This window comes from Mya arenaria, chromosome 12 (assembly GCF_026914265.1).
Source record: "Mya arenaria isolate MELC-2E11 chromosome 12, ASM2691426v1".
Taxonomy (NCBI): Eukaryota; Metazoa; Mollusca; class Bivalvia; order Myida; family Myidae; genus Mya; species Mya arenaria.
The window spans coordinates 39,031,612-39,056,945 of NC_069133.1; the positions used below are offsets into that span (position 1 = coordinate 39,031,612).

At 36.5% G+C, this 25,334-nt stretch overlaps 2 protein-coding genes across 2 annotated transcripts in view; one reads left to right on the top strand and one right to left on the bottom strand.

The window, feature by feature from the left end:
- The window catches only part of LOC128211327 (WD repeat-containing protein 11-like), a 48,303-nt gene extending 38,243 nt beyond the window's left edge, over positions 1-10,060 (bottom strand). Inside the window, exons 1-8 of the mRNA XM_052916002.1 lie at positions 9,891-10,060; positions 9,149-9,218; positions 8,738-8,779; positions 8,051-8,204; positions 7,550-7,723; positions 3,901-3,999; positions 2,704-2,815; positions 1,314-1,500 (exon numbers count right to left, since the gene is read on the bottom strand). Coding sequence (XP_052771962.1) covers positions 1,314-1,500; positions 2,704-2,815; positions 3,901-3,999; positions 7,550-7,723; positions 8,051-8,204; positions 8,738-8,779; positions 9,149-9,218; positions 9,891-9,955 — 903 coding nt within the window. The 5' untranslated portion in view covers positions 9,956-10,060. The remainder of the gene's footprint in view (positions 1-1,313; positions 1,501-2,703; positions 2,816-3,900; positions 4,000-7,549; positions 7,724-8,050; positions 8,205-8,737; positions 8,780-9,148; positions 9,219-9,890) is intronic.
- Positions 10,061-10,259: 199 nt separating this feature from the next.
- Positions 10,260-20,017, top strand: LOC128212316 (phospholipid phosphatase 5-like). Its single transcript, XM_052917711.1, has 8 exons — positions 10,260-10,481; positions 13,766-13,863; positions 14,232-14,337; positions 14,701-14,788; positions 15,723-15,786; positions 16,343-16,467; positions 17,391-17,561; positions 18,442-20,017. The coding sequence occupies exons 2-8, from the start codon at positions 13,793-13,795 to the stop codon at positions 18,657-18,659; spliced, it is 843 nt and encodes a 280-aa protein (XP_052773671.1). The 5' UTR covers positions 10,260-10,481; positions 13,766-13,792; the 3' UTR covers positions 18,660-20,017.
- Positions 20,018-25,334: the final 5,317 nt, after the last annotated feature.

A 25,334-nucleotide genomic window follows, 5' to 3' on the forward strand; every position in this document is an offset into this window, starting at 1 on the left:
TACCTCGAGAAAAGGCATTGCAGTTCTTTCAGCAGCTATAATCCTGAGAGTCTAGTTAATTAAGTATCTCCTGCTGGTACACGAGCATCAGAGATTCATTTCTGACACCAAATCAAGCTAAAACTCTCAAATACCTCGAGAAAAGGCATTGCAGTTCTTTCAGCAGCTATAATCCTGAGAGTCTAGTTAATTAAGTATCTCCTGCTGGTACACGAGCATCAGAGATTTATTTCTGACACCAAATCAAGCTAAAACTCTCAAATACATCGAGAAAAGGTGAGCCAGTTCTTTCAGCAGCTATAATCCTGAAAGTTTAGTTAATTACGTATCTCCTGCTGGTACAAGAGCATCAGAGATTTATTTCTGACACCAAATTAAGCTAAAACTCTCAAATACCTCGAGAAAAGGTGAGCCAGTTCTTTCAGCACCTATAATCCTGAAAGTTTAGTTAATTACGTATCTCCTGCTGGTACATGAGCATCAGAGATTTATTTCTGACACCAAATCAAGCTAAAACTCTCATATACCTCGAGAAAAGGTGAGCCAGTTCTTTCAGCAGCTATAATCCTGAAAGTTTAGTTAATTACGTATCTCCTGCTGGTACACGAGCATCAGAGATTTATTTCTGACACCAAATCAAGCTAAAACTCTCAAATACCTCGAGAAAAGGTGAGCCAGTTCTTTCAGCAGCTATAATCCTGAAAGTTTAGTTAATTACGTATCACCTGCTGGTACAAGAGCATCAGAGATTTATTTCTGACACCAAATCAAGCTAAAACTCTCAAATACATCGAGAAAAGGTGAGCTAGTTCTTTCAGCAGCTATAATCCTGAAAGTTTAGTTAATTACGTATCTCCTGCTGGTACATGAGCATCAGAGATTTATTTCTGACACCAAATCAAGCTAAAACTCTCAAATACCTCGAGAAAAGGTGAGCCAGTTCTTTCAGCAGCTATAATCCTGAAAGTTTAGTTAATTACGTATCACCTGCTGGTACATGAGCATCAGAGATTTATTTCTGACACCAAATCAAGCTAAAACTCTCAAATACCTCGAGAAAAGGTGAGCCAGTTCTTTCAGCAGCTATAATCCTGAAAGTTTAGTTAATTACGTATCACCTGCTGGTACAAGAGCATCAGAGATTTATTTCTGACACCAAATCAAGCTAAAACTCTCAAATACCTCGAGAAAAGGTGAGCCAGTTCTTTCAGCAGCTATAATCCTGAGAGTCTAGTTAATTACGTATCACCTGCTGGTACAAGAGCATCAGAGATTTATTTCTGACACCAAATCAAGCTAAAACTCTCAAATACCTCGAGAAAAGGTGAGCCAGTTCTTTCAGCAGCTATAATCCCGACAGTCTGATTAATCTCGAGATCGAGAATGAGAATCTCCCTGGGATAGACGAGCATAAGGTGATGGCGACAGGACCGCAGGTACGTCATCTGTATACACTCGTTCAGCGCTATCAGCTCCTGGGTCTTGGACCCCTCAACCTCTCTGGAATTAGCAATTTCAATAATGTATGTCTAATACAACAAGTGGTTTGTTTTGTACACAATTAAGAGAATAAGGTGGTATTTACAGCAGCGCAGAAACCGCCACACTCAAGGCTATTAGCCTTCGAGGCTAGGCTTTCTCAAGTTCTCTGAAATAAATAACAAGGCTTTTTATATAAGGAACTTCTACGGCCTTATTTAAAAAACAAATTACCGGATTGATCTTAATAATTATGTAAGGAGCAAAATCTTTTTAATCTTTATAATAAATCTTATAAAAACAAAAATCAGTGGCCACTTAATGTCATAGTCTAATCAATACAGCCAGAGTTCACTTAAATTAATTTCATATTATATCTTAAAGGCCAATCTAAGGCGATTATTGAATACAGCCTCTAAACGGAACATTTTTTATTGAGCTGGAAATTTTACGGCAAATAAGCTCTCACATGGGATCTTAAAGGGTTTCATATATACACTTCTAAACTATCATACATGACATTGAGGTCAGAACTCGCAACCATATTTGACGTTTCTGAGAATGGCACTTGACCATCAGCTACTCAACTCCATTCTAGAAGTTTAATTTCAAAGGTCTTTTACCCTATCATATTCTTGAACCCAGCCTTTAGTGAGCATGACTATCATGCTTATGAAACAAATATAAATAGATATAGCCCGGAATTCACATAACTGGATTTTCCCATGCCGGTACAAATAAAAAGTGCTATTGAAATTCATGTAACAGACCAATGACACTTTTGTTTCCGAAGTAAGTTGTGTATACATATCAAAACAGTTTAATTTTGTTTGAGCCAGAGGATTAGCTTTGGAAAACCAGAATATTTATAATTCCCGGCTTAAACTATTGTACCAGATGTTTGAAAGCGTTTTCTAATTTTTCTTTTATCAATTAACTCCTATATTGGAATTGCAGCAAGGATAAATGACAACACTATACACTTGGACAAACACTAGGTATTGGATGTAGTTCTTGATAACATAAATCAAATCAGTTAATTCACCTACAACCCTCGTGATTGATTGAATTTGTTCCACTCATGCCACACATAATTTGTGAATAATTCTAATAACACAGGTAGCATGTGATGTAACTAACATTATCATATGTGTTGTTTTTTTTCTTTGAAGATTTTATGACATTCTGAACAATGTTCTTATCTTCAATATTGAATACACTAACCTGGGCGTTCCCTCTCCGACAAGAATCTTGGTCATACGCTTGGCGAGATTTCGTGAGGCTGAGGTTGACTTCCGTTCCAGACTCCCGACTGGTGTATCTCCCTTGGCATTTCCTATGTTATAAATAAAAACCACATGAGGGATGCCGCATGCGCTACCTTTACAATCAATATAAAATCCAAAAATCAAATTGACAAGGTTTCAGTATATCAAAGAAAACAAAGTAACTAAAATTAAGTAATAACTAAATCAAGACTGATAAATAAAGTAAGACTCTTTGATCAACATGTCTCTCAAACTTAAAGCCATCCTGCCATTTTGACAACATATGTTAATTATTTTTATATTATAAATACCTTTATTTATTACATAAATTTTGAACTAAAAACGTCCCATTCATTACCATTTCTTAACAATTTTAATGGAATTTAATGTTGGATGATGGGACACAATATTTAATCGATAATCAAAACAAAAGCTGTTGTAGGACAGCGCGCTCAACTACGCTGCTTTGTCTTAGAAATGAATTCAAGAATGATGTAATATGTGCCTGTCAAAAGCCATAAAAAAGTCAAATTAAAAAATAAACAAGAATGCCACGATGTGATCATCCAGGTTTTCAATGATTGACAGAACTTCAGGTTTTGTTATGAGGTTCAGTTTTAACTGCTTTTTTTCTATTTTGGGTAGCAGTGACCTTGACCTCGACCCTAGGGGCCCCAAACACAATCACATGGACGTTCGTAATCATAATCAATCATCGAATTGAAAATAACTGAAAGAGCACTACCAGAGTTAATATTGGTATATTAAAACAATATATATTGAAACAAGAACTTCTATCACATATATATTTATAAATTTTCCCATGATATTTTATGACAAAAGAGAAAATTAAATCAATGAAATATTTCTTTGAACAGTCAAAATAATTTGGATATATGATGTTATGATTCAAAAAAGGATTGAAATGTCCCACTGTCACTAATGGAATTGCTCATAATTCTTAAACAAGATGGTCGCACAAGGTGAAAGCTCTTGTCAGCTTGTTTTAGTTGAACAAGGGACATAACTCCAAACCAAAACCAACAACAACACAAATGCTATCACAAACTTCAACTTTTTTTCTTATAAATCACAGACTCTAATAAAGAAGTCATAAAGTACAAGATTTATCTTCTCAGAATAAAGCTTTTACCTGCAGTTGGACTTGAGATGTAGAACTTTTTCCCATTGCTAGATGGAGTCTTTGTTATGGAGAAGTCATCTATGAACACAATACAATCCTGGCCCAGGACTGGAAAATAAAGCTGTTTTAGTAAAGATACAGATCTACCGATCTACATATTGCATCTCTTGTGACATATGTGTATTTTTCAATACGCTCTTTAGGCAAGAAAACATGTGAATAAAACAAATAAACAAGAGTCGTCGTAAGACAGCGCGCTCGACTACGCCGCTTTGACTTAGAATACAATAAGGATGTAATAATACCAAGTTTGGTCTCTTTATGTCAAACCTAACTAAAATTATTCGATACATAAGGTGACTTTGATGCTGCTCTCCCACCAGCCCGCCCAAACAATGACGCAAGTCATTCAAATAACTTGATTTCCCATTATGAAAATGTGGTTTAGAATATACAAATATGCCTTTCAAAGGAAATTAAAAAGAAAAAAAGAAAAAAATTCAAGGGCCATAATTTGTATTTAGGCTTAAAACGGAGTTATGTTTCTTGTTGTAAGTTGGTCGCAAATAATTTTGAATTTAATTAAGTGCATTTAATGAATGGTATAGAAGTTTTTTTTTATTAAAATCCCAACTTGCCCTTAACTTTTACTAGCCTAAACCTTTAACCTCAGTCAATCAGGGGCCATAACTTGTATTTAGGATAATATGGAGTTATGAAACCTCATTGTGTGATGGTCCTGAACAACTGTGTGAAGTATTAAGTCAATTGAACAAAGGAAATAGAAGTTATTAACTAGACATCATGACCAACCTCACTTCAAAGTTTGGTGAACCTAGATCAAAGCATTCTCCTGATATTGCACGGAAATATTTTTTTACATTAGAGGTCACAGCGACGTTGACCTTTGACCTTGTGACCCCCCAAAATATAGGAGTTTTCTAAACCTCATGATCAACCTCCCTACCAAGTTTGGTGAACCTAGGTCAAACCATTCTCAAGATATTGAGCGGAAATGTTTTTTACATTGGGGGTCGCCGCGACCTTGACCTTTGACCTAGTGACCCCAAAAACAATAGGGATCTTCTACACCTCATGACCAACCTCCCTACCAAGTTTGGTGAACCTAGGTCAAACCGTTCTCAAGATTTTGAGCAGAAATGTTTTTTATATTGGGGTCGCCGCGACCTTGACCTTTGACCTAGTGACCCCAAAAACAATAGGGATCCTCTACACCTCACGACCAACCTCCCTACCAAGTTTGGTGAACCTAGGTCAAACCATTCTCAAGATATTGAGCGGAAATGTTTTTTACATTGGGGGTCGCCGCGACCTTGACCTTTGACCTAGTGACCCCAAAAACAATAGGGATCCTCTACACCTCACGACCAACCTCCCTACCAAGTTTGGTGAACCTAGGTCAAACCATTCTCAAGATATTGAGCGGAAATGTTTTTTACATTGGGGGTCGCCGCGACCTTGACCTTTGACCTAGTGACCCCAAAAACAATAGGGATCCTCTACACCTCACGACCAACCTCCCTACCAAGTTTGGTGAACCTAGGTCAAACCATTCTCAAGATATTGAGCGGAAATGTTTTTTACATTGGGGGTCGCCGCGACCTTGACCTTTGACCTAGTGACCCCAAAAACAATAGGGATCCTCTACACCTCATGACCAACCTCCCTACCAAGTTTGGTGAACCTAGGTCAAACCATTCTCAAGATATTGAGCGGAAATGTTTTTTAAATTGGGGGTCGCCGCGACCTTGACCTTTGACCTAGTGACCCCAAAAACAATAGGGATCTTCTACACCTCATGACCAACCTCCCTACCAAGTTTGGTGAACCTAGGTCAAACCATTGTCAAGATATTGAGCGGAAATGTTTTTTACATTGGGGGTCGCCGCGACCTTGACCTTTGACCTAGTGACCCCAAAAACAATAGGGATCTTCTACACCTCATGACCAACCTCCCTACCAAGTTTGGTGAACCTAGGTCAAACCATTGTCAAGATATTGAGCGGAAATGTTTTTTACATTGGGGGTCGCCGCGACCTTGACCTTTGACCTAGTGACCCCAAAAACAATAGGGATCTTCTACACCTCATGACCAACCTCCCTACCAAGTTTGGTGATCCTAGGTCATGCGGTTTTCCAGTTATCGATCGGAAACGAAGTGTGACGTACGGACGGACTGACGGACTACCGGACTGACGGACAGGGCAAAAACAATATGTCTCCCCCAGAGAGGGGGAGACATAATAAATATTCCAACTTGCCCTAAAACTTTAACCTAAGTTCCATAGTCAATCAGGGGCCATAATCTGTGTAAAGAATAATATGGAGTTATCTAACCTCATCATGTGATGGGCCTGAACAACTGTGTGAAGTATTAAGTCAATTGAATGTAGGGTATTGGACTTATAAGTGAAAATCCCAACTTGCCCTAAAACTTTAACCAGACGCCGACGCCGACGCTGAGGCGAGTAGTATAGCCCACCTATTCTTCGAATAGTCGAGCTAAAAATATATGCTGTTGTATGCTCAATACACAAAATTTTATTGAAATAGATTACAACCACCAAACAATAAGCAAATTGCCATTAAATACCCTGGGCAATTTGAAAGCAGAAACCTTGTACTCTCGAATAATTAATGGGGCGAAATGGACAAGAAGTTACGATTGGACGGGAATATTGATGCAGTGTAAAAAATATTATTTTCGAACGGTATATTCAGCCAAAATAACTATTCCATCATACATTCATAACACAAACTTAGATATATGACCTTATGACTCAGTAGAAAACAATAATCATGTGAATGTAACAAAACGTTTTAAACATATGCCATTATATACATGATACACGACACAACATTAAAATCAATCACTTCTTTTCAAACTACCAATTTCTAAGCATTTAGCAATTTAATACCAATCATTGAAATTAGACTTTTGGATCAACAAGCCTGAATTCTTATACTATTGCTTGGCATCAAATTTTTTAACAAGCCCTGCTATATAAAATTCAGCATTAAGCAAGCCCTGAGGACATTTTACCAGTGCAGGGATTGCGGGCTTGTGTTAATTTCGACCATTGTAATACCATTAGCAAATTAAGTACAGAAACCTTGTACATCTGCATAATTAATGAGGTCGAATAGATGAGAAGTAATGATTGGCCAGGAATATTCGTGTATTATAAAGTATCTAGCCTACATGTATTTTCACATTGCAGTGCTCCAGCCATGATTTTAAAAAGGGCAAGGTGCTTGGTCAGAAAGGGCACTTTTGACGTTCATTGATTGAGCCTTTAAAAGTAGGCACTTTCAAGGGTCAATGTTCAATTCTTATTGTTAATGTGTTGTAACTACTTTAAATACGAATAGTTTGTTATAAATACCTAAGCTGTTATCTTCACTTTAGGGTCAAAATTATGTTACTATATTTATTATTTTTATACCGATTTCTGAAAACAAATTATGTCAAACAAAAGGGCACAGCAGGTTGTAGTTAAAAGGCAGAAGGGGGATGGAAAAGGGCAGCAGGGTGCCCCACCCTGCTATTGAGGCCTAGCTAGAGCACTGCCATTGTATATTCTGCAAAGTAGCCTGGGTTCTGACAATGATAAAATCCGACAGAATCTACACATACATGCCATGTGTCGAAAGCAGAAAGGATCCAGCGCAAAAGATGTGAGCGTCTCAGTGTATGATTTCTTCCATAGTTTGGTTCCTGTGTCAGCATTCCACAAGATCACAGAGTATGGGGGGTGCAGGGCCACAATGAGGTCATGTGATGCATCCTGCCACTGCAGCCACTCCAAATCTAAAATTATGATTTCATATTGAAAGTTGAATGCAAAATTGTGGCCATTAATAAGTATTATTAGTTGAAACGTAATTGCAGTCAGATATTTAAGTAGATCTTTCATAACTATGTTAATTCAGTACAATAATGGTGTTGTTTTGAAGTGTGACAGTGATATTCAGTCACAATTAAAACCTAATATTTTTCCAAAAAAATCTGACCTTCCTACTTATTATTCTGGGGCAGTGAAATTGAAAAAAAAAATCAAAAAATCAATTTGTTTGGCCTACTACATCATAATTTGTACTGTAATGTAGCCATAACACAAATTTATTTTGGGCTGACCTTGAATTGGTTTGGTGCCATCCCCAAACTCTGACTTGGGCTCTCCCTGGGCAACATCCCAGATGACAATGTTACCGGAACTGTCGCCCGAGGCTAGACGAAGGCTGTATGGGCTACCCTGGTCATGGGCATAGTTTTCCCGGGACCAGCGCACCTGTAGTTGTAATACACAGAATATGTTTGTCAGTATAAACTTACTTAAGGATGTTCCCATTAATACTTGAAGTGCTTTGCTACATGCAGATATCTTATCTTGTATAGTTAGGTTAGTTATCATGCAGTACCTTACTTTTGAATCATCAATGGGTCTGAATATGATCAGGGATTAACCCTAGAGCGGTAGCCATTAAATATCTTAAGTCATTTTTTTAACTAAAGTCAATTTTCTAAAAATTTCATAGCCAAATTAAAAGTACAAATGTTTTTACATAAAAATATACGTTTTGAATCAAATAAATTAAAGCAAAGTATTTTAGATATTATGAAGCGATTATATCATTTGTCATTATCATTATCAAAAGTAAGATACTTTAAAACTAAAAAAAAAAGAATGCAGTTAGGATATGACAGATGTTTTATGAACTGCCAATTCATGCACTTTATCATAAGATCTAACTACTCTGCCACAGCCCAGATCAGATAACATAATTATTTTACAGCTTTTAATTGATTTTTAATAAATATTACCTTCACAACAGATGACTTGTGTTTGTCAAGTACTTGCAGCACCTACAATAAAAATAATTGTCTAAAGTGGTTATTAGTTACATACATTGCTATTTGCTTTATAAATATAACACATTATAAATATACAATCTTAATATATGATATTAATATACATTCAAAAGCGTTATTTAACTGGACAACAAAAGTATAAATGCAAAAACTTAATCTGATTTATAAGTTTAAATTCTTCAACATTGAATGAATTTTTAAATAAAGCCTTCTATTTATAAATCAAAAGAACATTACTGTATACTTGAAAATGCACAGTTTTATATGAGTATGTGTACATCATTATTATGTGATACAACTTGACAAGAGATACATGTATCAAATATCAAAGGGTTAAATAGACAAACATAAGCCATCAGGTACCTGTACAGTTACTGGATCAACAACAACTATGTTCTTGTTACATCCATAAGCCACCAATCCTTGCCAACCCCTGGAAAAAGAAAGTCATTTGCAAACATAACCAAAATTATTTTTCCTAAATCCCACCCCTGCAAGAAAGACTCCAAACGTTTGTTAGAATCTTTGGAGTAAATAATGTACCAGGCTAAAAATGTTTGGGACTACAAGCATACGTTTGTCAATAAAGGGCAAGATCCCATCCATTAACTGAAAAGTGAAATTTTCGGCAGTTTTCCATAACTTTGAGATCTGTCCTATTATGAGATTATGTACCAGTCAATTGTAACATCGCCAGCACTGCAGGGCCACTTGGAAGGTATTGTCCAATTCCCCAGTTATCCCTGTTATACCCCTGAACCTGGGAGGGCCATGGTTACAATTGTTACAATTGACCAGTGCATTATATGACTGAATTGAAGGCACAGGTACCAAAACCAAAGTCAGCCGATTCTGAGAGAAAAAAAAAATCAAAATTATAAACGAGTGACACTGACAGTGCAGCTTTACAGTAGAAGTGCAAGCGCATAAGATACATGTACAATTTGAACAAACTGATACATACGAAACATTTCATTGAATTAATTAAACAAAGTAAAGTATTTTCCTCTACTATCAAAAGATATTAATACAGCAAATGTAAAACAAAAACACATTTTATCCGAATTATGATGATAACCCAATGATACATTCGGATAACATTTACCAGTCCGATGCTCCTTTGTTTTGCTGCGATAAAACGCCAGTTATAGCTTTAGGCGACAGCTTCATGTTCTTTTGTTTTTGTAGAGACTATTTGACAATAAGTGAATGACTTGTTAAACAGCAAAATGAATTTCAATCCGTCTGCAACATTTTTACTTCCATGTTGACAGCTCTGCAAAGAATCCATAAACATAAATATAATTTATGCAAGTAAAAAGATGTTATTTTCCTTAATTTCAGAAAATACCATATAACATGGTACAATATATATTTTATTTAAGAAACATAAACGACAATCAAGAATATTACAGTAGAAAATATCAGATTACAATGAATTATATTTATGGACTTTAACACTACCGGTGTCAAAGTAAACATTTCCGAATTCGTGGCAAATGCATTTCCTCATTTTAAATCAATAATTTTGAGTTTAGTTCTTATTAACAGTAGTTTATTTTGCCACTTTAAAATAAATATTTAATGACTTGACTAATCTGGCATTTGTTACATCTTGTAATTACTTATCAAGTGGTAGTAATGATTTAATCTCGTGTAAATGATCCTATCAAACATCTCTTCTAGTCTACCATTGGTATAGTATACATTTTAGCCTTTTAGTACTTTTCATTGTCACCTTTGATATGAAAAACAAGTTAAAGTGTGTTTTTTTAACTTATATCTCTACAAGAACATGTGCAAACTTCCATTAAAAGTCACTCGACAATACATCCAATGTACCTCCAAAACACTAAATATTATGCACTGCTTCATTGGTTAAAAATGTTGTGTGAATGGAATAAAGTATCACGGTTGCCGATGATGAAATGTTACATCCAATTTAAATAGACCAAGCAGCATTACCACAAAGATTGGCAGTTGATACACCCTGTTTGGACGGACATTCAGACAGGATTGACATTTCGTCCAGATTTGCATACCATACACCCTAGATCATCAGATATGTATATTGTATGTGAATCTGGGCTGTGTGGTCCTCCAATCTTGGCCATATCATAAGTATGGACTTTCATTCTGAGCTGTATGACTGTGTGGTTATGCACCAGTCAATTGTAACCCCCCCCCCCTCCCTCAAGGTCCGTGGGAATACCAGGGATAGCCGGGGAAATGGGCCGTGTTTTTACCTTCCAAGAGCCATACATGTGATAACGTCCCGGACGTCCGGGATTGTCCCGGAAATCGTATCTCTGTCACGGAGTCACGGAGGGTGCATGTTTGTCCCGGAAAGTCATAAAAAAAAAATAATCTCGGAATCGATTATCTTAATTTTACCAATGTAAGTCAGCTATTTTGCCTGTCCGGGACACTGGTCGTAAAACACAGGACATGTTGACACTAATCCGTTAATTGGTACGTGTGTCGTCGAGGTCATCGTCAATCACCCGATAATTGATCTATCGGCCTATTGTTGTGCTTAACGAGTGGGGGAGGGTTCTTGTATACAAATTCATTGTTTTCATATGGATTTGTTTGGTCTTATAAATGATAGCTTTTAATTGATGAATTGATATTTTTCACACATTTTACCAACAAACGAGCATGAAGGTAAGTTCAAAGAAAGTGACAAAATGAGTAAAAAAAACAAAATTAAAACACGGAAAACATCCCATATTCCTTTCAAATTTCAAAGTCGATACGTCGTTATACTTTTAACAACTTATGCGTCCATAAGGAATTTTAGTGTTTTGACCTTTTTTCCGAACTATCGTGTGTATTTTTACGCCGAAATAAAACTGACGATATGGGGTTTACAGGTGATTATATAGAGTGCTTTAATCACGTGACCATGGTAAGTCACGTGATCGCTTTATACAGCCGATTGTTGACACGTCTTTATCAAAATTATATGCATCTCCAAACGGAAAAAAGCTCATCGACTGGAAAATCTTCTTTATCGTCTGAAAAATATTGTGTGTCATAAAACGTTTTAAATGTGATGAAAAAATAAATATTTTGTAACGCATGTTCTCAAAAGCGCGGGAAAACAGGTGCCCGTATAGTTGTTTATTTCCTGTTTTGATGAAACCGAAAGTAGACTGCATATCCTCCTGGTTAGCACTTCATTTAAAGCCTGGGAAAATATCTGGTGGTTTTATTTTTTCAAGAAAATGCAGAAAAAAAAACAACCATGTCAAGTAAAAAATACGTCTTGGCAGTCAAAATAGGTACATTTTCCCGACGTTAAAAACGACTAAAATAGCCCCAGATATGCTATAGAATGCACCACAGACGTTCCCCATTTAAAAAAAATTCCGGGGGGGCATGCCCCCGGACCCCCCTAGTGTGCGTTGACATTACGATGGGTGTCCCGGAATCGACCCAAGAAATTATCACATGTATGCAAGAGCCCCGCACTTAAGGGTTTATGTGGTGGTTTTGTGTTCGCAAAACTATAGCAGGGAATGGGCCTTACCTAGGGTCGCTGGGGTGCTGGGGCATTTGGCGGGGATTTGACCATCTGTTCGTTCCTGCAGGGCGCGGATTTTACCCAGGGTTGGGTGGACCGCAAGTCAAAGTCCCCACTATTCCCGAGACCTGGGGGGGGGGGGCCATGGTTACAAATGACTGGTGCATTATCTGACAACCTTGGTTGTATGGTATTTCAGTTAGTGCCATAGCAGGGTTACATGTGCATGTTAGCAATATCACCTGCTGTTCCTTTTAACAAACTCACTTGATAAAATTAATTGACTGAATGCAATTTAAGCAGACGCTAAATTTTGTCAGAAAATTGATCACACAAAGAAAGATAATGCAGCACTGGTCTACATGTAGTCCGACTTAAATATTTCAATCAAGTTAGATATTGTTTAACCGTCTCTGTGGCCTAGTGGTTAAGCGTCCGCCTAAGGATGGGGAGGTCGTGGGTTCGATCCCTGACCGTGTCATACTAAAACACATTATAAGTTGGAACAAGTAGCTCCCTTGCCTGGCGCTTTGCATTTAAAAAGGTAGTGCTTGGAAAAGTGGTGTACTCAGTACTGGTTTAACCCAGGAAAGTTGTACCCCGTGTATCGGTGCTTTACACCAAGCACGTAAAAGAACCAAGGGGTCTCTTCGAAAAAGAGCTAGGGTCTGGACTTCCTTGTATCCCACCACTGTCTCTTCAGCCCGCTGTCCCTTCAGCAAAAACAAAGGACTCTGTTGGAAATAAGTGCTTGCACTTTCAGGGGTTATCCTTGACCGTAAGGTCTAAAGAAATACATATATAGTATTACATACATTGTTGCTTTTTGCACTATTTGTCATTAAAATGACACACATAGTAACTAACTTCCCACTAAATTACATTTCATAAGGGATCAAGTATTTCAGTGTTAAACACTTTTATCAACAACGCTGTTTAAGAACAGTCTCAAATTTGATGTACCTATTGGTAGTCAAGTGGTTCTAATTAGAACTATTGCCTACACTGGCAAAATGATTTTAGAGCTGCAGCTCACTATCTGGATTATATATTATGGGTTATTTTTTTGGGGTGCTAAACACTAGTTATTTATTTAGTTTAAACTTATTTATTTTACAATGATAGTGAAACAAGTTATTACAACATTATATTAAATACTCTTGTTGGCACGATGTAACGCGAGAGCATGGCCTTGTGTTGTGGGGGAAACCGGAGTACCACTGTGGAGGAAACCCACTTGTCAGGCTTGGTGACCACAAACCAAACTCACATGCGCCTAGGCCAGGAATCGAACCCGGGTCGCCTTGGTAAGAAGTGAGTACGCTAACCACTGCGCTAACCGGACAACCCTAAGAAGTTATTTATTCGGCTGTTCATCAATAAATCTAATTTCAATACCTGCCAGTACCCTTAAAAACATACATGAATATAGTTAATCTCCTTCATTCCAGGTTCAGGAGTAGCCCAAACAGATCACCATGAAAGCTCTGGGCAGCACAACAATGAAGTCAGAAATTGCAGTCCGGATTTTCCTCATGGCTTTCTTTTTGTAAGTAAATTATTACTTATTAAGATTGTAGGTAAGATAAGTCTAGTTTTATATTCCAAATGACCTCAGGTGATATCACCTGGTCTCTGTCAAAATTTAGCTCGTCCAAAGTCCTCAAAGCTGTTGAAGGCCCCTAAAATGACCATGACCCCTGCCTTGGACAAATGTGCTTTATTAATCATTTGGGACCGATATATTGGTAAGAACATTCAATTTCATTGAATTCCGCTATTTTTACACTTACTTTGTGTTTCTGAAGAGACTATTAAAGCCTTTTCAAACTGGAAACTAATTCTTTCCATTACCGATACTAGGTTAATCAGTTTTATTTCTATAATGCTGAAATGCTTCTTATTATATTTTTTCAGCTACACTGACAAAATGCCAGGGTTTAGAAGAAAAATCCAACAAGAAGAATATTGGCTTTACAAATTTCCAAGAACACCAGATTATTATCCTAGCAGATATTTATGGGTAACACGAGTCACTGTGTCATTGTACAATATATTTAGAACATTTTTAACTCCTTGAGAAAAAGAGTTGAGGTATGGTCATAGCCTTGGTGTTGTTGTCATCTCTGGTGTTGTTGTTGCGTAATAATAAAAAGACGGCAGTTGAAATAAAAAAGTAATATTTGAAATTGGAAAGGATTTGTACAGTTAATCTGATTTCATCAATTAGATATGGCCTAGGTTTTGAATTTGCAATCTGAGTAATTCTCAAATCAAAACCCTTGTAAAATTAAAACCATCTACTGAAATAGTACTTTAAATGTATAGCTCAGAAAATTGTTCATAATTTGAAAAAAATACAGATATATTTTAATTCCTATTTCAGTGCACCTTATTTTTTGCCCCTGTTGTGACTGGATGGCTGATGTACTACTTTACCAGAGATCTGGTGGATTTTATACAGTTTATTTTGGGTATGGCTGTATTAGATTTTACTTTGTATTCTTGTCTATTTTTCAATCAACGATTGTTCAGGCTTTAACTTTGTTCAACAATATCAACTTACTTCTAAGTAACACCATTATTCAATATCTTGTAATTATACATTGTAAGTTTTCATATCAAATGATGCAGCATCTTTAAAATATTTTAATGAATGTATATTATGATAATGGCCTGAGCAAATGTGAGTTTGATTTGTGGTCGTTCGGTTGTACGAGTGGGTTTGCCCCCACAATAAATACCACTCTCATGTGTAACATTGTGCCAATGAAGGTGACAAGTTCAAATCAATGTTGTAGTGACTTGTTTAAAATTTGTTGTAAAATAAATAAACTTCATAATTATATTTATAGTTCTTAGCCTTAAATAAGCAAAACAAAGCAAAGAATTTTGTGCACAGTATTTTGATAATGTGGCTACGTGACTGATTCATTGATTAGGCATTACACATAATTACCTTAAAACCTAAGTGAAGTACCGTACCATGATAAATGTAAGTTGATAATTATTAGTTCATATATAACAAATTACACAAACTATTCCAGAGGACTCTGTCGCTCTCAGTGAATACGGTGAATGAGCCTTAAAGCTGCAGTCTCACAGATTGACAGTTTTTACATGATTTAAGTTTTGTCTCAATATCAGCTGATTTTGGGATATGATGTAAATGCCTTCAAATCATTCATATAAGATAACTCACAATATAACAGATCACACTTATTTGGGAAACTGCCGAAAAAATCTTCTTATTTTCTAAAAGCATTGGTAACGCTTTCAGCCATAAAACATCAATTCTAAGATGTAAATATGAAAAACTGCAATCTGAACTTAATGCAAAAATTGACTCATTCCAAGCTAAAAATCAATGTTTTTTCATGAGCTCAAAATGCCAATGTCGTATTTCAGGATCAGTGCTGTCAATATTTTTAGGAGGAAGCTTGGTCAATTGTATAAAAGTGGGTGTTGGTAGGTAAGTTTCTAAGAGGGTTAACTCTCTTAAAGGCTGAGAGTGGTCTAGTGGTATAATTGTGTGTGCCTATCACCAAAGAGGTTGTGGGTTTGAGAACTAGAAAGGGAGCTTTCTTTTGGCCCCTCAAAAAGGACTCAAGGCCCTAGTTATCAAATATCTTATAACCCCTAAAATTAGGCTAAGTTTAATATTTCTGTTTTGGTATAATTTGTGTAATGTTTACATTTTGAGATTTTGGACTGAAAATTATCTTGATGATAATCACAATTTTCATTTAGTTAAAGAAAGCTTAAGTTAAAAATAAGCTACTTAAGCTTAATAACGCTTAAGTGTTTTCAAGTACTGTTAAAGGTACCAAAGAATTGGCCCTGAGAAATTTTAAAAGCTGACTTTACAATGGAGCTTCGATGTGAGTTGATCAAGCTTGCAACAGGATGACATTGAATCAAACTTAAATTTAATATGATGAACATAAAAAAATAATTAAGTAATTTATTATGAGTTCAATTTAAAAAAAAACAACACCAAATGGTTTAGTTTCTTTTGATTTCTTCAGACCAAGACCAGATTTCTTAGAGCGATGTTTTCCTGACGGGACTATAGGAGATCCAGAACATTGTACCGGGGATCTTGCGGCTGTTACTGAGGGATACAAGAGCTTCCCAAGTGGCCATGCAACTTGTATGTAGAACCAATCTTTCAACAACATGTTTGTTTACTCAGCTATTTCTTTACTGTATTGATATTAGGTCTGAGACCAGTAAAATTGGGAAAAATGAGTTAGAAATTATCTAAGTTGGAAAAAATATTAAAATGTCAGCAGTCACCTTATTTCTCACTGAAAACAAGTCATCATGGTAATATTTGCATCTCTTTGGACTTCAGATGATACTGGGTTCAAAATGGAAAAAGTGCCTTTTTTGAAAATGACATTTGATATGCCGTTTGACCTATGAACTAACCAGTTTTATACAAATTTGGCTGCTAATAAATTTTCTCTTTCAATGGAATTAGCCTTGTTTTTTTCTGTTTTTTTTTTGTGTGTATTAAAACAGTAAATAAGTTATTGAAAATTTATAGGTTAAACATTCAGTATAAGTTTGATTGAAATGATACTATCTATATTTTGTTGGTTGTGAATTATGCAGGGTGTTTGGTGTATTAACAATCGTATTAAATCTTAAATATCTTTAAAATAATGTGCATGTAAACTTGAATGCAGAATACTTGAATGTTAATTCAGACCGGTAAAAATATTTTTTGTCAATGGGTATCCCTGATTTTTAGAAAACTAAAGTTAATGGTACAGCATGTATTCTTTTTTTATAACGATTGGGAAAAAAGTTATTGCAACATTAATCACTCTCTTTGGCACAGTGTTACGAGAGTGTGGTCTTGCGTTGTGGGGGAAACCAGACTTCCAGGATAAAACCCAATTGTGTGGCCTGGTGAGCATAAACCAACCTCACACAAATTTTCGTAAATCGAACCTGGACACCGTTGTGAAAAGCATGTGTGCTAACCACTGCGCCAACCGACAACCAAACATGTGCTTATTCATATTATGCAAAATGTGTTTTATTGATAATTTAATTTCTTTGCAGTGTGTTTTTCCTGCCTGGCATTTATCTCACTGTATCTTGCCGGTAAGCTTCATATTTTTAACATGAGAGGAAAGGGCAGTGCCTGGCGTATTGTTGTCGTCATCCTGCCTCTGTTGTGGGCTACAATGATTGGTGTATCTAGGACAGCAGACTACCATCACCACTGGCAGGGTAAGAATGGAGAAGAGATTGGAATTTGGAAGTGATGTGAATTGGGAATTTGGAAATTAGGTGCATTGGAAATTTAGAATTTTTGTGTATTGGGAATTCACAAATACAATGAACTGGAAAGCAGAAATACAATGAATTTGGAATTCGGGAAATTCAATGAATTGGGAATTCACATGTATACAAAGAATGTGGAACTCACAAAAACAATGAATTAGGAATTTACAAATACAATATATTGGGAATTCAGAAACACAATGAATTGGGAATTTACAAATACAATGAAAATGGAATTCAGAAACACAATGAATTGGGAATTCAGAATCACAATGAATAGGTAATTCAGAAACACAATACATTGGGAATTTAAAAATTTGGTGGATTTGGAATTCTGAAATACAATTTATTTATTGGGAATTCAAAATGCACTGAATTGGGAATTCAAAAAAAATCAATGTAATTGGAAATTCACAAATACTATGAATTGGGAATTCACAAGTACAATATATTGGAAATTCAGAAATACCATGAATTTGGAATATAGAAATTGGGAGAAATGGTAATAGATAAAAGTGTTAGATTTGGAAGTAAGAAATGAGCTGAACTAGTTGAATTCAGAACTCAAATTTATGATGGATTAAGAGGTAAGATATTACATGTAGCTGGATTGGGAATTCAGAATTAAAAAAGGTCAATTGCTGGCAAAATTTGGGCACGCTCCAGAGCTGCTAACTAGGCTAGCCTTGTAATTAGCATTGACAAATGTCCTTGTGTCAAATTTTCTATTCACACTGAAAATGCATAAAATAATTATTTGAACCATTTAACAACATAAAACATTCTATTTAAATACTGATTCAGTGACTATTTTGTATTGTTTCAGATGTGACAGTTGGCAGTATACTTGGGCTTACCGTGGCTTACCTGACATACAGGTCATATTACCCGGCACTTCAGCGCCACAACTCTCATCTCCCCTACGTTTCTTTGTCTCATACGGATACTGCCATACAATATACAGACCATCCCATCACACCGGAACACAAGGCTGCCATGGCCCCGAATTTCAACACAAGAGATGGTGTGCTGAAGTCAGTCTAGTCAGACTTAAAGGGATTAGACACCAGATGGTTCCAAAATCGCCAAATACGATATTTCCTCGCAACAAGCATAGAATTGTCAATAAGAGCTAGTATGAGGCCAATAATACATAACTTTACATGATTAAAATAATATTTTGTCGCTGTCTCAGCTGAGTTGATTCGTATAAATAGCGCATAAAGGTTTCCCGGTTTAAAGTGTGTATATTTAGAATGTGGAAGTCATGTGGCAAGTACAAATGCATATACCGACACTATTTTAAAAATTAATTGGCATTAACGTGGTAGACAGACCCAATAAATTTAGGAATTGGAAAAATACGCAAAAACGTCTAAAGAGGCATGTGTCTTAAGTGATGTGATACTTCAGTTATTAATAATAAATGCGTTGAACACATCCATATCAATTTTATGTTAGTTTTTTTACATTTTTCTTGCAATTGTATCATCTGGTGTCGAGTCACTTTAAAATCTACCAGTGATTTTAATAGTTTCATAGTTGTATATGAGACTCAAATTGATTGTTTGTTCTAAATAGCAAATAACGATGAATTGTTTTTGTATGATTTTTTTTGTGGGTGTGTCAAAAAGAACTGTATTATACCAAGGCATTAAATCTGGGGCTTTCTTGTTAGTATTATGTTTAGTCAATAGTTGCTTACTGTGTTGTTAAAGAACTTACTTTAAACTTTGCTTTTGAAATATGATGAACATACTGCCACTGCTTAAGTGATTCATTCATGTGTGAAATGGAGTATTTGTTAAAATCTGGGGCTTTTTTGTTACTTTGTTAAGTGAATAGCTGTTTACTTTGTTGTTAAAGAGCTTTTAAACATTGCATTTGAAATATAATGGTCAAACACAGTCATACTACCACCTAACAAAGTGATTCATTGATTATTTTTGGAGTATATGTTAAAAGATTTTTTTTTAAATATGGTACTTTTATTTGCACACATCTTCTCTGGAAAAATTATTGGGCTGATTGTTCATAATTTTGTTAAAGTTAACAGCATTGGACTGATTGTTTAATACTTAAGTGAAGTTAACAACGTCGTTAACATTATTGTGGTCAACCTTCAAATCATTACTAATCTGAAAGTTTACCGTATAAACTTGACTTGTGATCTTAGTATTTCTAACAAGATTTTAGACATTCCATCTGTACTTGATGATATAGAATCATATAAAAACATCATCAAATATTTCACATATACAAGTTAACAACAATGTTGATAATCACATAATCTGAACAATGGATCAATAAGTGTTACATACATTTATATAATTTATGGATGATAAATTGTTAGGTTTAGTTTGCATTGTCAAAAGATTCCAGCAAACTCTGCTAAAAAATATAAAATTATAAAAAAATGTGGTTGTTGTTGTGTTTTTTTTATTTTCAGTTGTGTATTGTAGTCGCAGAAAAACTTATGGCGCATACACAGATATTTATGATTTCTATACTTATACTTGTGAATGGTTTTGACTAAAATGTTAAAGAAGGGTGCTCATGCACCCTGCCCTTTTTTGGAAGCAACGTTCTGCCCTCATGGAGACCAGCATGTGTACCCATCTACCTTTTTCAACTGAATGCTTTTGTCAAATTTATTAAATGTACGTTTTTCACAAACCATTATAATGTGCCCTTTTATCCCTCAATGCCCTGGCCCTTTTCAGACCTTTCTGCCCCTTTAAAGCCTTGCTAAAACCCTGCCCAAGTACCACAAAATTAATCAAATATTATTTCAACTGAGTTCATTATTGAGAATCTTTCCTATAATTGAAAAGGTAAAGAAACATATTCTGGTTGTTTCATAAAAATTGTTATGAGATATTGAAAGAAACAAACACCAACAGCTCCCTTCAGGGAAAAGCATGCTCGACCCTGAAGTGGTCCACTGGTCTTTATATACACTAACTCCTCCATTCTCACATAGCCCGTGATTTGCTTATTTGCATATTACCAACCAAGTTTACATCCGGTATGAACGTACTTCCGTTTTATACGGAATATTATTATGAACGCACCTCCGCCGCTGTAGACCTCTGCCTCCTATAGGGGACCGTTACACTTCAACCATCAGGAAAGCAGAGCTTTAATGGTTGTTGAAGTTCCAACTTACTATGCCTCACAGGACAGCTGAGCTTTCTAGCAAGCGCATAGAAGTGGAGACTATGAACGCACATCCGCCGCCTACAGCGGACCGTTACATAACTGTCCCCTCCGAGAAGACTCGTCCCGAGTCTTGGTCTGGGAATCTTATGGGTAAGGCAACTCCGTTCGGGCAGTTTTTGTCATCATCACACCGCTGCCACCATTTGTAAAGTGAGACGCCAATGAAACACCAACACCAGATAGCCGAGCTTTCTGGCGTAATGAAACAAACACCAACAAATCCCGGGCTTTGCTAATTTGCATATTACCAAGTTAACATACGTACTACGAACGTACTTCCGTTTTATACGGAATATTATGAACACACATCCGCCTACAGCGGACCGTTACAGAATTAAGCATTATACAAATGTCGAAGCACAACTCAATATTTTTTTCTTAGAATATCGACCAGCGATAAGCTGTGTGTGTGCTAGACCCTTATTTTTATGATTATTTTTATAATGTCAATGTCTAGTTTGAATATGGGTGAGAGCAGTCTAATGGTATTGGTGTCCGCCTCTCACCCATCAAGCCATTCGGAGCTCCACGGCCATTTTTATCGAAAACGACCTCGGATGTATTTGGACGGTTTACATACTCAAAAAAGCGGGACGTTTAAGTCCCCTGCAAGTAGATCGCGTAGTAATATTTTTTAGCATTTAAACTTTTTGATTTAAATCTAGGGAATTTTAATTATTTTTGCAATAATACACTTCACTGGCAATCAATTTAAACTTAGATCAATAAATACAACTCTAAAACACTACATTTAATTAATGATATAATTCAAGAATTTACGAACTACTTCAACTGATGTACCGGCATACATCTGAGGTTGTTTTCGATGAAAAAGGCCGAGGAGTTCCGAATGCCATCATGCATCAACGCTCAACAGATACTCGAAGCACAATGCCAAAGGCAACGGGAAAAAATACAAAACATATTACATTTGTACAATAATATTTTTCTTATATATTTTTCTTACCGCTTTGAATCGGTCAGTGAAACAATGTTCCTTGGAGGCATAGATTCTACTGAATCGGTGAAACCTTTGTTAAAATCAATACATAGACATGTTTAACAAACATCAATTTTGAGTGATAAACCTTTAACTTCGTACTAACTAATGCATTTATGGAAAATATTAATTACTGATAACAAGATTGTAACCGTGTATTTAATAGATGAAAACGTATTTAATGATTGGTAAGTGCTAAAAGATTTACTGTGATCTACTTTCGTTTCATAAGGTAGAAATACCGTGTTTTCTGCACCTTTCTTATATATTAAACTCGGTATTCTTCATAAGAACCATTGTTTTCGACATTTAGTCATCCTTTTTGGTATATTAAAACAATAGTATTGATTGTAGTTTATCGTATTTGGGAATAAGCGTGCATCTTTAAAATGGATTCATAGAACCCAACCTCATACGCCTGTGGTCTGAAATACTTTGGACCAAAATCCCCCTTCCTCACATGAGCACTATATTCAATAGCAAACATGTAAACCAGGGGCGGATCCACGATATGACATTAAAGGGGGTGGAACTCATTGCAAACTTTGGAGCTTATCAGGGTAACGACGGTCTCTATCGATTTCTCCTCTCAGTGCAATAGTAGCGTTAAGATACGTTAGTTAAGCACTTATTTATCAACTGGACGCAGTGTAAGATTAAGGCAGATAAGACATACAGAATTTGTGAGGGTCATAAAGTTGACCCGTCCTTTTATTATAAGTTGCGATAGAAAATTTCAGTTTTGGAGGGAGGGGCGCAAGTCAATTAGTTACGATCCTAAGTTAGGATCTTAACTAATTGACTTGCGCCCCTTCCTTAGAACATATTTCTATTTGGTTAAAAGTGTTGGCATGGCGGTCGGGGTGCAACCCCAAGAAAAGTTAAATAATTTCTTGTCCGAAATGGTGCATTTTGGGCGTATGTTATTACTTTTATTCTCCTTTATTGAAGTAAAAAATAAGCTTGGAGGATTTTAGGGGTGGGGGTGCCTCATGCTCTGGAACCTCCCTGGAACCGCTGGTGTAAACAATACCTTTCACTTGGGCAGCGTCTGATATTGTGTAAACAACTGCTGACGCAAGGAACGTAGAATACCACTTGCATCAACGAGATTATACGTATCTTACATGGCGAGGCTTGGGATGAAAATATCTTACACGAGCGGTCATGGTAGATGCTTTTTCTCCCACATGTGTTAAATTAAACAAAATATAGGTAAAATTTAATTTGTACATAGGGGTACTTTTTTATCTTTATCTGTGGACAAGATAAGGATTTCCAGCAAGGTCAAATGTTTGGATATACCTATCTGGAATGCGAGAAAAAGTTATCTTAGCTGAGTGGCGGATCCGTGGTCTAGTGGTAACACACTTGACTATCAATCCAGGGGTCGCAGGTTCGATTCCCCGTCGCATCACTAAAAATACTGATCGTCTTCCGGGAGAGACGTTAAAGGGGGCCCCGTGTGACAGTGATATACACTGGTCCACGTTAAAGAACCAGGGAAGCACTAACCAGGGTTACATTCTGTATGTGCACTATGCTCCATCAACCTAAAACGACTAACAATCTTAACGGAGCACTCGCCAAGGCCCGAGTGCGAGTATAGATAAGCTTACACACCACCATCTCAGCTGAAATTGGGTAAAGTCGTTAGTGAAGACGAAATTCAAAATAGTTTCAGCATTGCCTGAACCTAAGGCGGAGACTGAGTTCGAGTCTATACAATTGTACGCGAATACGGCCCCTGGAACCATCACAACCAAGGCTATGTACACGGCACATAACTTCAAACAGCATTGCTTCTAAATTGTAGTGATTTTAGTCATTTAGTCATAACATAAATAACTAGTTATCATCGCACTGCTTAAAGTGCAACATAGCACCCGGCTAACGCCTACACCCCCCCCCCCTAAAAAAAATCGTTCAAATTTACTTTTTGTCGTTTTCGGAGAAAAAAGGTAATAAAATACCATCAAAATGCACCAGCTCGGACTTGAATAAATAAAAAATTATTGGTGTCAAAACCCTTGAAAACATCGTATACCTTATAAATTTCGGTTTTGGTGGGGGGGGGGGGGGCGCATATCAAAATGTTGCACCCCTAACTTTAATTACGCCCTCTCAAACGTCGATTCCCTGGTAACGCCCCTGCCGAGGGCAGAAAGATTCCAAAACTGTACGTTTATGTTATTTGTCTAGTATGTAGTTAATTCGGTGTCAAATCGGTATAGAGTATTATATCCATCTTTAAAAATTGCGTATGATTAAATCTAGGAGGGCTTGTCGTTATATATCTAATGAGCAGACCATTAACTTAGGAGTAACTCGGTAAAAGTAATATAACTATTACCTTAAGTTCTTAAGTTGTTTCGTCAGTGACGTAATACATCATACTAGATGCCCGCCTGACGCAATATATGACGTTTTTTGAGTTACAAATCAGACGCCAATTGGCAGTAAATATTTGAATATGTCATCTAGCAATTCGCCTGTACCTCCCATAGACTAATAACCGGTGCAACCTAATCGATTAAGCTGGTTGAAATCTGAGATTAATCAAGTAGTACTCAGACGTCGAAGAACGCGGGAACATTGTTGCAATTTCTGGTGATTTACGAAACGAAACATGAAGCAAGTCAGTTAATTTATGCACTATTAGTGGCGGACTGTTGCGTCTGCAGGCTGCTGAATATCTATTAAGGTAATAGCATTTCTAGAAATCCGTTGCAACACCGTTATTCAATGATCAAAGTGGGCTAATTACTTGATTTTTAGAACTATCTTCCTAAGGTTGGCCGAGGTCCAAGTAGCATGGTCAGGCCCGTAGCTGCCAATACGCGAGTACGCGGCTGAATCCACATGACTGTGACAAAAAAAGTAAAAAAAAATAAAAAAAAATATGTATATAGCCAAAGTTGCAGTATGCGTACTTGACGTCTACATGATCCTAAAACTGCCCATTTTCTAGTACTAAATAAAGCCCCTCAGAATGCACCAGATTGCAATTGTTTTCAAAATATACCGAGGGGGCATGCCACCGGACCCCCTAGCATAATTATGAATCCACATGAATAGAGGGCTAGCTACGCCCCTGTTTGTATATGGGACGAAGTAACGTTAATTGTTCACATTCAGGTGACCCTATTAACCTAGCTTTTATATCATAATGCCTTTGCTCGTTCGGCTTAACCCTTGCTGTTCATTCTGATTTATGGATCGTATTGTTTGTTGTATGTGTGTTATTGATATCACTAGCAGACATTTCGACTTAATTTGTCGCAAATTATATTGGTCTGAGTACTGAGGGTTGAACTCGACTTTCATCTTAGGCTATGGGAATTGGGCTAGAATTAACGCTTTGTAGTAAATGTGAAAATGATGTAATGCCAGAACTGAGATCAACGTAAATCTATTCGGTCACAGGTGTAGCAAGGAACGTGCCAAATGGCAACTGCAGGATCACAATAGAAGAGGTTGGGTGGGCTAAGTAAAGT

Bases quoted from the DNA above. Each gene is read 5' to 3' on its own strand.
- LOC128212316 (XM_052917711.1), top strand. From the start codon at position 13,793: ATGAAAGCTCTGGGCAGCACAACAATGAAGTCAGAAATTGCAGTCCGG. The intron at 14,338-14,700 runs GTAACACGAGTC...TTCCTATTTCAG, and splicing joins ATCCTAGCAGATATTTATGG to TGCACCTTATTTTTTGCCCC. The intron at 14,789-15,722 runs GTATGGCTGTAT...GTCGTATTTCAG, and splicing joins TTTTATACAGTTTATTTTGG to GATCAGTGCTGTCAATATTT.